This window comes from Anser brachyrhynchus (assembly GCF_964034855.1).
Source record: "Anser brachyrhynchus genome assembly, chromosome: 18".
In the NCBI taxonomy this organism is placed as follows: Eukaryota; Metazoa; Chordata; class Aves; order Anseriformes; family Anatidae; genus Anser; species Anser brachyrhynchus.
The window spans coordinates 3,453,023-3,465,149 of record NC_137711.1 but is presented as its reverse complement, the minus strand read 5'-3'; the positions used below and the strand labels follow the sequence as shown (position 1 = coordinate 3,465,149).

The 12,127-nt window shown below is 38.3% G+C and overlaps 1 protein-coding gene across 2 annotated transcripts in view; it reads right to left on the bottom strand.

Moving 5' to 3' along the window:
* PRKCA (protein kinase C alpha) overlaps window positions 1-12,127 on the bottom strand; it is a 154,317-nt gene that overhangs the window by 51,211 nt on the left and 90,979 nt on the right. For both annotated transcript variants that reach the window (XM_080560601.1, XM_080560602.1), the window contains exons 4-5: window positions 8,983-9,094; window positions 8,132-8,260 (exon numbers count right to left, since the gene is read on the bottom strand). In XM_080560601.1, the coding sequence (XP_080416727.1) occupies window positions 8,132-8,260; window positions 8,983-9,094 (241 nt within the window). The remainder of the gene's footprint in view (window positions 1-8,131; window positions 8,261-8,982; window positions 9,095-12,127) is intronic.

Below are 12,127 nucleotides of genomic sequence, written 5' to 3'. Positions count from 1 at the left end.
TACACTCTCATGAACTCTGTGTTTGCCTTTTGAAGGTTTCCCCACCCAAAATTAGGCTAGAAAAACATTTCTGTTTTCAATCCTTGAAAAAGATTCAAGGATTATTAAATATTATATATTAAAATTTAGCATAATAAAAGTGATCTTCAAATTATTCTGAGGAAATAACATCAAGATTAAATAACTTAAATATTTTCAATCCCCAAAGGGCTAAACATCACAAAGTGAGGGAAGGATGAAGTGGCAGACCTCCACACAAACTGCTGTCCTTCCCATCCTGTATTCTTGTTCGTTTGTACTGTGCAATGCCCTTACGACTGCCCTGCCAGGTTCGGCACATGAGCTATTACTTCAAAATCCACTTTTTGATTTTTGTTTCTATACTGCACCTTGCTGTAAGTGAGGAGAGGCATTGCCTACGTGTCCTACAGCTTCCCAGAAATATACACAGGGAAGTTTTTTTTCCTTTACTAAATTTCCTTTAACAAAAAAGACTTGATTTTAGCATGGTGTCTTCAGTGTAATCTTTTGCGTTTAAATTCTGTGTGGGGAGGCTCAGTGTGAGCCCAAGCAGGCTATTCAGAAATTGGCTGTGTGGATGCACAGCCATTCTCCGAGGCTCAGCCATGGAGGGCTCCCTGCAGAAAGCCATCGCTGATCAGCCTTCGCACATGCTGCTGAGCCTCGAAAACACCACTGAGAGCAGGAGGACCTGGCAGCATGTGTACGGATACTTTCTTTTTGCAGGAAACACAGAATAAGAAAAAAGCCCTCAAAACACACAAAAAAAGAGAACCTCAAAGATGAACTAGTACGGAAAGATGCAACATATACTAAATACAGGCTGCTAAAGTCATTATCTCACTCCTTATCTGGCCCATTTGTATTTTTGTCCTTATAATTAGTACCCTTAGACGTCTTTCTTCACTCCTTTTCTTGAGGAAACAGCATGATGATACTTGTGCCAAACAGTGTTTATAAAGAACTAATGTCTTAGTGGCCCACCTCTTTGAGAGCATCCTATTTTTACCGAGACAGGTCAGCTTTCTATTAGGGGGCTGACAAGAAGAGGTTTGCCCTCCCCATCATAGGCACTCTCTCTTGCGTGTGGTGGAAACAGAGTAAGTTAAACGAAAAAGAACTCCAAGAAAACAGATCAACTCACTAAGGCTGAATTCTGCTATCGCTGTAATGATAGCAAGCAATTTCTCATTGCTTTGTAATTATTAGTTAATTAAACTCAGCACTGTGATAGAGACGTTGTTCCAATTTCCAGTTGGTTCAAGTCAGGTGCAGTGCTGCATCACTTGAGGAACTTGGACAGAAACCTAGAATAGCACTTTGCCAGCTATATGACATAAATATTAAGTATGATAATGATGTCTGTATGCTGCAAAGTAGCTGGTATGAGTTAAATCTCGTAACGTTTTGTCCAGATTAAACTCGTAACAGGGACCGAGAACACACAGACAATCAGGGAGCGAAGAGAAGCATGTGCTGAAGTTCCTAACACATCTAAATTTGCCCATATTTCTTTTTAGAAACTAGAAATAGTTGTCACTGTGCCATAAGGAAAAGGTACCATTTTCCTCCTTATTCATAATTAAGAGACCACAAGTGTTTAGTCAGCAGAAAACATGGAATATTTGATGACTCTTCTATTCGATTACGTGTCACTGGTATTACGGTAGTATCCAGAAGCCGAGCCTAAAACCGGGACGCCCACCTTTCCAGGAATAGTATAAAGACAGAAGCAAACACAGAGCTGGTTCTTAGGTACTCATACTTTAAATAAATATCTAAATACGACAGAGTGGGCTGGCAGAGAACTGACACTTTATGTAAAGAGAAGAAATTCAGGCAGAACTTTGAGGAATTTAGGGTGCAGATGACAAAACTTGAACTTTTTTATAGAACATATGGGTCAAACATTGCAAATGATACGCAGTTATGGATTTATAACTTCTTGTGGTATCAGCAGATAAGTTTAGTTACAGGAATGAGAATATAAATGTTTCTGTCCCTAAAAGAAAGCAGAATTACTTGCAGCACGAGTTCACTCGGTTCCTTTTCAAGTGAGTCACAGTTACCTTTTTCCTGTATTTTCAAATATTGATAACAAAACAGCTTACTAATCACAGCAACCATTTCTTGCTGATCTTTTACTCCCTACAGGCAGCTTAGAGGAGCAGAAATTTCCCAACTGGACGCAAATATTCCATGAAGTAGGTGCTTTTAAAAGAGGCTTATTTAAGTCTCAAACGGGCTTGCCTGGCAAGCTATCTAGCAAAGTGCGAGAAAAGGGAGAACACTGTTAGCTCAAAGTTTCTGTCTTCCCACAACAAAGCATTAGTAAATTATTTCATAATTCTCATTACCTCCAGAAAAAGCATCTGCTACATTCTCCAGTGATGTGTTCAGAGCACAGATGAATTAGGTGAGAGGCAGAGGACCCTGTACTCCCAGCCAAGGAACTTTCTCCCTTGCATCTTACCACATTCTCTTTTTAATCACAGTTTAAAAGATTTGCCTTTTATCAAAAATAGTTTTTCTTTCAAGCTGTGTACTTATACTCTCTGTATGCAAAATCCAAAGCTGTCTCCAGAACCGCTCAGCTTTTATTCAAGATTTTTTAATATGGTTTTATTGAAACTATCACTGAATGCTTGCTTTCTGGAGCTGGTTGTGACTCACATGTACAACTGGCTCCCCCAAAAATCCTGCTTTTCAGACAATTTCAAAATCCATACAGTGCTTGGTGACTACAAGGGCTTCTTGATATGTGACTTCTCTATTCCATAACTATTCCCCTGCCTAGCTAAATTTTCTTTTAATATCCCTCCTGAGACCAGTGCCTGCTCATTACACCCAATTTCCCGAATCCTGATAGATGGCAACATGATGAATGGAGGCTATGGGAACACCGCGCTTCACAGGTGATTTACACACAAGAAATGGACGAGTGATTAATTTCCTTCCTACAACAACATGAAAAATGAACTAGAGCTTCATGGTGCTTTATTCCTCTGTCTTTTATTACGACAGTCTCTCCCACTAATAAAAAATGTACCATCAACTCTAATGCTACTTAATAAGTACTTGTGCCTGCAGTAGGTTCTCCAGTTTCAGTTTCAACTGCAAGTCTCACAGCAGCAACTGCATTTTATTTTTAAGATGATTGCCTATATAAAAAATATTTTCATAGAAAATACCTGGTACTGAGAAGGATAACTACTTAATAAATCATAAGCCTTAACACAAAAATTGACTCTTGCTGTATCAAACTGTCTGAAAAGGGGTTGAATTTATATTCCTATCTGTTTACATTCTTATACAAATCTGTAGCATTTTATTTTTTTTTTCTATGCAGGCAGATGGACATCTATGAAAAACTAATGCTTCTTTTAAATACTGTGCATTGCCTACTCTTTTATGGTAAAGAAAATTTATTGAATGAAATGGGAAGTATTCGTTTGCTACCCGGTCTGGCATTTCTAAAGGCACAGCCCTCTTTGTACCGAGCACAGCAACCCTGCAGATTCTGGGAAAGCCAGAAAAAAAATGATGATATTAGCAAGATAAAACATGCAATTCATATTTGAGATATTAAAAAGCCTCCTACATGCAAGTAATTATTTGGGATCGCTTTTATAGGTACTTCATACTAACAGCTGGTCATATTGTCAGAATATTCGTATATGTTCCCCTTTTAAAGTCAGTTGCACAATATTATGAAATTGATGATAACAAAGAAATATACTAGTACTGACCTAGGCAAACATAAATGAAATTATTAGAGTGCATGTGGAGGGATCTTTTAAGGAAGCAATTTATGAGTATCTCAAAATTTGCCAAATTTTTCCGTCCGTCGCTCTAGCTCCTTCGGGCAGAGGCTGCTCACCCAGCTCCCCACAGCATGCAGCGTGACAAAGCATTAATATGCGGTACCATAGGGTGGCTCAGCAGAAGGCATTCATAAATAATTTGAAAAATGTACAGCGGGGAGTAGAGAACTCCTGGGGAGGTTATTGTTGGAGAGCCTGCTCCGTGCTCCCAGCCCCTGCGGAAATCACGCCCAGGTTTCCTCCTCTTTTAAATAACAGAAGCATCACGGAAGAACAAAAACACGTTCACGGTATCCTTTCCATTAAGAAAAATACACTTAAAAACCCGAAAGCTCTGGGCTGTGTGTTTTAATACCGTTTATGTAAGAGGAGGGTGCATTGGATGACAAGGAGTCACCACCAGCCTGCCTCCAGCCGCGCGCCCGTGTCAGGAGGGCAGATCTTTGTTGGCAGCTGCTGTCAGATCCAGCTCCTGGCAGCTGACAGGTCGCAGTCTGGGATCCCAACAATGTGGCAGCTTTTTATATGTCACTGCACCAGATGGGGTTATTTTCTCACAAAGGTTATTGTTTGCTCACTAAAAAAATAATTCAAAAAATAAAATAAAAATAAGAACCGTGACTCAACCACCTACGAAAGCACTCAGAAGCCCCCCAAATTATACGATGGGTCGACAAGTAAATGTAAGAGTGACAAAACTTCCAACACACACCAGGAGGAAGACATTTCAGTGCAAAAAAAAAAAAAAAAATTAAGACTGGCAAAAACTGCTTTACTATGCTTAAAAGCAAAAACCCATCAGTCCAACCTATCAAAGGGTCACAAATTCAGCGATTTCCACAAAAAAAAAACACCAATTCAATATTCTTTGAGTTCCTTAGACAAGAGAATTACCGAGCTGATTTACTCCAAGTGCAATAAATTATCAGTATCCAATGCAACTATCAAGGTAGTAGATATAAAATAAACTATTGGTATTTAAAAACTGCAACACAAATGAGCACTGGAAATGGCACTGACTAGCACTGGGGAGATGGTGAGGTTTTGGCAGAGTATAACACTACAAAATTCCTACTAATTTAGGAAAAAGCATCGCAGTCTCTAGCACACACACAGAAAAGACTGTGGCTACCTTTAAGTACTGATGCTGAAGATCCAAAGTACGCATTGAAGTACCCAGGAATGAAATATATTTACGTATAGGACTGAATCATTCCCATGATTAGTTCAATTCAAAACGGGCCAAAATGCTTATATATTTTAGATGGTCTGACCGAGCCACTGGCCAGCTGCATCTGGCCTCTTTCCCAGTATTCACTGGGGAAATAAAAAACAATATTATTTACAAGATTTTATTGGGAAAACAATTAGTAACCAAGCATGTACCGTGGCCATTTTTTGGAAAGAAAAGCCACCTACAAAACCCTCAAAGCTGTGAGGCAGAAGCAAACACAACCTGCCAAGCACTGAGCAGTGCCCCCCAAGTGAGCGGTTCCTGCCATCATTCAGCGTGTGGCACCTCCAGTAAGGGGTTTCCTTCCCTTCTCTTAGTATGGGTTTAGTATATATATATATATGCATATTATTATTTATTAATTTTAAAATGCTTACTTTCAAGGAAACTCATTTTTATTTAAAGAAATTTTCAGAAGCCTTGGAAGTGCTGACGAGCCCCAACCATACGAACGTAACAGCACCATAGCTGTCTCATGCAGAACAAGGTTGTAATAAACATTTTTCTTGTAGTCCAAAAACCCACTTGAATGTTGGATGGAAATGTTTAATCTGTAAACACACAAATAGCAGCCTTTGCCAAGTGCACTCACATCAAAAAGAGCTGAGGAAGAGCATCTACAGAACATCTGTAACAACTTTACCATATCCGTATCTCAGAGAAGACCTTTTCAACTAAAATTCTGATGTAAAAATAAACCTACTTGTATAATTGTTCTACAGCACCTTGGTACCACAAAGACTTGTAGAACCCTTTTGTCCCTAAAAGGGCTATAAATCTGCTGAATCATCACAAAAGAAACATTATTTGTCTGATAATGTACACTGTCAGAAATTGTAGGTCATATTTAAGAACCTTGCTGCAAAATGGCCTAGAGCAATGCAAATATATTATTTTTTTTTTCACTTGGATGATTTTCAAATTAGTTCTCTCTCCTGGTACAATTACTTTCAGAACCCGCATCTCCCTCTCTGAAATGCTTCACTACTCAGTGAAAGCACCTTTCTCCTAATGACAGCATCTTGGACAAATTTACCCCTCCTACGCCGGCAGGAAGCTATTTGAAAAGTTAGCTACAATTAAGTATCACTTGGGATCTGTTCTAGTCCTTTCTAACTAAATTTCATCATACCTCTCCCTTTCAGTGCATTTTACAAGGTTTGACAGGAAAATCTGGAGGCATTCAGATGCAGAGATAACAAAAGCATGAACGAATGATGACAGAAGGGAAGTTTGCTGCTTGTGTAAGATGTGAAAATCCAGCGTGGTGGCCTGATTTCCTTTATGCTGCCTACAAGGGCTATGGTAGCTTTTGTGATTCATTCCCCATGTAAGAAGTGCAGAGGTAGAAGGAACATCCTTCTGGTGCAGAAGATAATAGAAGGAAAGAAAAGAAAATAGTTCAGCTGGGAGGACCTGCAAATGTCATTGAGCCCAACTGCCTGACCACTTCGGGGCTAATCAAAAGTTAGGCTCTAGCCTTTCAACTGAGCAATGCTGAGGCAATATAACAACCCTCAGCATCCCCAGGTTGCTGACAACCCCATCAAAAAGCAAAAGCAGAAGTGGAGATGTCTGCGAAATGTCCTACTTTGTCCTGCTGTAACTTCACCCTCGAATTTGATTCCCTTTTGCAACACCAAGCAGATGCTGATAGCAGCACCTGTTTCCTGCTTCATTGTGTGGACACTCGATTCCATTTTTTGCAGTACCAGTTTTAAAGCTGTATTAGTGTTCGTGTAATATGCATGAAGATGTATTAAGATGTGTTGTTGTTTTCGTCATTAAAGCAGTGTTGGTCACCTGTGACGACACATGAACCCATCCCTCTCCTGAAGTAAAAGAGTTTTGATAACTTTATGTTTTATGACCATCTTACACTTGGTTTCGTACGTTATATCATCCTTTGTTTTTAATTACTACAGCATGATTCTGTAATTTCTTAAAGTTCTGAGCAACAAAAAAATACTACTTCCTTTAACAATTTAGATTTGAGAGACTTGCCTCTACCTAAGAAAAAATACAACTAAAATTTTCTGTTATTCCTTCCTGTATGTCAATTTTGTCTATCCTAATTCCCACCCTGTGTTTTCCCTTTGAGTAAATTATTGTAATCTGATTGGCAAAAAACATTTTTGCATATTTCTGTCCAACAGAAAGGAAAAATCAACACTAAAGTTCACTACCAGCTTTGCACTTCAGATATCAGATACTAATTATCAGTTGACCCCAGTTAAAACAGAAAGCACACACAGAGCAAACAAAACATGTGCTGTAAATACAAATTCCTAAGTGGATCCTGAGCGATAAACTCTGCTCTCTGATATGGCACAAGGAAGTTCTGCCGGAGCTAAACAACACGTTCATTCTGGGGGCACAAAATGGTCCTTCAACTTGAAAAATATATTTTCCATATTTTTTTCCTGCAACTTCAGACTTGGAATGAGTTGTGGGGGTGTGGATCCAAAGCTTACTGATAAATTCTGGAAGAAGCATTTCCAAGGAAACGAACTGCCACCCTCTCCTTCCTTCCTTTCTCTCCCTCCTTCCCATCTTGGGAACATTAACCTTACAGAATCTGATCTTTTAAAAATTATTATTTTATAATACACTGGGAGTAATATTCGGGATTGAATCCAAGTTCCTTTGTTTATTAAATACTCTGAAATGCAGGAAATAACTCCTTAGCTGATGGAAGTTCAGAGTATTTCTTGTGTTCTGAAGATGATGGCTAGCTTCCTGACCAGTTAGATATCCCTGTGCTGTTTCCTAGAAGGAAAATTGATATTATCATGTTTTTCTAATGAATATTCCTGAACTTTAAAGCTATTACTTTCTTTCATTTTCTGTTTATTTTTAACAAATGTGGATTCTTCAGAATGCCGGTAGCATTTCTTGATTCAAGAACGCAGTGAATGAAATCCTCTCACTTCTGAAGGGAAATACTCTGTTATGGGCTTCAGTTCCCAAAGAAGTTGACCAAAGCATATAAACCCACAGGGCATATTATACATTTAAAAAAACCTGCAACATTTCAAAGTGAGCTGTTTACCTGTTACTTCCAGTTTGTCAGCAGTGACTTCAGCTTTCAGATAAATCCTTCCTCTTTTCTCGGTGTGATCCATGCCGCAGAGGCTCGGGACATTTATTACGCATTGCTTATGCACATTCATATCACAAGCTGTGGATATAAAAATGGTTCAGACAGCTATGAGAAACTAATAATATGATTGCACGGCAAACACTGAGCAAAGTGGAAGTTGAAGACTACCATGCCTAACTGTTGGCAAAATTTGCAGATCATAGCTGCACGCTTTTTGAGTGACCAACAGAGCTAGTTCCCTTCTACATTTTGTAGAAGGTGAATGAAACATTGCATAAAATAATCTACTTTAGACACCTAAAAGTATTAACGAAGTGCAAGAAAAAAAAAGTGAACATGGAATAAGGACTTGCTGGGAATATGACTGAGAAAACAGAGCACTCCTGCCAGCAGCAGCAATGAAGGGAGTTAGGTTTAAATCGATTATTAGGTTTTCTAGCAAGAGACTTCCAAGACAAATGAAATGCAAGGAAAATATTGGACCTTGGCTACCAAGTGAACTGGAATGTCAGTCTTCAACAGTGCATTCATCCGTCCACTCCAAAGCCAGGTTTCCTCAAAAGCGACATGACAACGCACTTCAGTCATATCAAAGTCCATACAGCACACTCTCAGCAACGGGGGTGGTTTTCATTAGTATATTATTAGCATACTGAAATATCCGCTTGAAACACATCGGTACTATAAAGAGCTCACATTTGAAGTGGCATTTTCAACAGAAAAGAAATAAGAAGTTGTTATTCAGTGTTTCCACTTACTTTTCAAAATACTCTTTTGTAACAAAGCAAAACTTAACTTACTGTCACATTTCATCCCTTGGTGTAGAAGCCCATAAAGAAGTGACCCACAGTGGTCACAGAAGGTTGGGCTCCCATATGTGTGGATCTTAAATTTGTGCTTGCTTCTGGGATCCTGAAAGAAAAACAAAAACAGATTCTTAAGTCTTAAGAAATAAGATTGGCACACCTTTATTACATTACTTCAAATACTTAAAACCTTCCAGCTCTGCAACCTACGCTACAAAAAATATATTCCAGCACATAGCTTGCTCATAACCATTGTAAAAGTACCTACATCAGTGCTGGTATATTGGCCACAGGTTTAGTGCTCAGTTCCTATTTTTCCCTTGCTTTGGTTTTGTCAGAAAGAGTATGTCAGCCTAGTGAACCCAGGCTTGTTCCGATGATTCAGCTACACTAAAACTTCCATTTAGTGACTGTACATAAACATAAAAAACAATGATGGCATCCATCCTGTGGCTGAACTGTCATATATCATCTGTTTATTTAAAATTTATCATCACCATTCTGAAAAAACAATACAAAATACAGAAGGGAAGTAACATGTAAAGGTAGCCTCTAGAAGTAACAAGTAAAAACGAGTGTAAAATCAGGATCTTGAAGGTGAGATCGTCTTGAAATCCTGCAAATTTAACATCTGTATTCTTAGAAATGAAAGTGAACAAATTTGAACCTGGCAAGTATTAAGATTTTACAGAGATCGCTATTCCTGCCTGGTTTTCCAACAGAGAAATTTATGCTGAGGACATTTTGAGGCTACCAGCAGCTTGGAAATAGTTTCTAATTTAGGACCAGTGAAATGGAATACACCCAAATCCCTTAAAAACAAACACTGCGGAGAGGTCCAATACATTCTGTTCCTCTAGGGGCAGAGGTCCCCTTCAGGGAACCACGAACATTGACATGAAAGGTGGAAATCCCAACTTCAGCACTCTCACCCGCCTTGGGCACGTACACAGGTACAGAACTTGAGGGGCACCCAGCTCGCACAGCCTGTTCCCAACACCTGAAGATGAGCATTGGCAGAACAAACAACCCGACAGCCCTACACTTTCTGTGCACATCGGGTGCTTTGATATCCTTCGTGACTGCCTCCAGCCTCAACAAACGGTTTAGCACAGGTTTGGGAAGCACAATTTCTCTCTGCATTTCAGTCAAACCCGTCACTGCACAATCTCCATCAGAAGCTGGGAAAAAGCTGCAATTCTTAATTGAACACGTTGGGGTTTTAAATCAATTTCCTTCAGATTTTTACAGCCTCATACACTGACAGAAGATGAGGACAGCGGAGCTATGCAATACCTGGTCTTGCAGGCATTCAAACATCCTTAACAAATAAAACTGCAAAATGAGGGCTCAAAAAGTTTTCTCCTGTTTACATTTTATATTGGTTTTAACATACCTCTGCATTAGATAAGAATTACAAATTGTCATCAAAAATAAACCAAGCTTTCAACTTGCATTTGCCAATAGAAGCTTTCAAGAAAAATCAAAATCAAAACACGTTATACAAAAGGCTGACTCTCTTAAAAAATGTAGTATAAGCGCTTCCTCAAGGAATTTGGGAACTCCTGACAGTAATTTAAATGAAAATATGACCGTGAAAAGGCAGAATCTTGCCTTGAAAATGTAATAGTTTGCCATGCTATACTTCATGAAAGTTTTTTGTTTTGGTAGACATTTTTTGTTATATTTTTCTGTACTGATTCTAAGCTTTAGCATGAATCTATAAGCAGTAATTTTCACTGCACAGGTAGAAAATATGTATTACTCGGGATAACCAGTAAGGACTTTACAGCCAGAATTCCAACTGACGTTGTATTTCAGTCGTTCTATTTATTATACAGCCTGAGATATGAAACGCAAACTGCTAACAACCATATTTATTTTGTAAACACAGTTAACCGAGATGGAATGACATTCAAAATGCTCCAGAGAACATCTGTTTCGTTATTTATTAAAGATATAGCCAATGGGTGTGGGGTCATGGGAACATTGCTTCAGTAAACGGATATCTGATGGCCTGACTCTGACTAGATATATGCCTACCAAACAATTCAAAATGCATTTTCAAAGCTAATTCTTCCTTAATTTTGTGTTTACAAACAAAACTTGTTGGGAACTTGTTGCCGTATAAATATACCCACTTAAACATTATTTTGGTAAGCACATCTGTTGCTAAGAAGGACAAAAACCACAGCTACTAAGAATGACACTGAATAAACAGATTTTTAAAGTTGTGTTTAACATGCGACATAAGTGGTATTTATGAGTATCATGTAATGATATAGGGGGAAAGAACTATGGGAAATTATTACAGTGAGTGTCTAATAGATACATTGAACCTGTGTATTATACTGAAATTATACAACAAGCACTACCAAATAATTCCATTCCAATCAACGGAAACACATGGTAATTAAGTTTAGCAGGGGTGTGTGGGGCTTAAAAACGTTGTGACATTTGAGGACAACCATACCACACTCGGTAACAGCAAAGCATTTATATGAAACAATGAAATAACAACAGTCACGTAAATAAATCAAGTTGGGTCAAACCCTTTCACACCCAAAATCTGTGAAAATGCCCATTGCACGATGTTTAAAATGAACAATTCGATATGATTTAGATTTTTTTTAAGGGAAACAAGTATGTTCTATTGTAATTTATTATGCTGTACACACACACGAGGTCACTTCTTCCAGGCATAGTATAAAAATTCAGAGGACGAAGTAAAACAGCACCAAAACTATTGCTGGAATGGAAACTTCACATGGAGGAAATGCAACTCTTTCAATCTCTTTAATAGAAGTAAATAGAAGGACCTCTGAAAAATTTAAAGGGTAACAAATAAGAGATTAAACTCTTCATTGGTATTTAATCCTGTTTTTCTGTTTCATTCCCAGACATTGTTTTACATTTGGTAAATTTAAGAATTCAAAACATCGGATTATTGTTTTGCAAGCAAATCTGAGAACAAATAGAGAAAGCTCAGAGATCTCTGCACACCCATCACAGATGATCAAACTGCTCATGTTATTCCCTGAATTGACATGGGCTTCTCATGCACTTGAGATCTATAGTTTACACTTTAACTATAATTATTTTGTAATAATTATTTTGCCGTTACTAATTACTTATATTA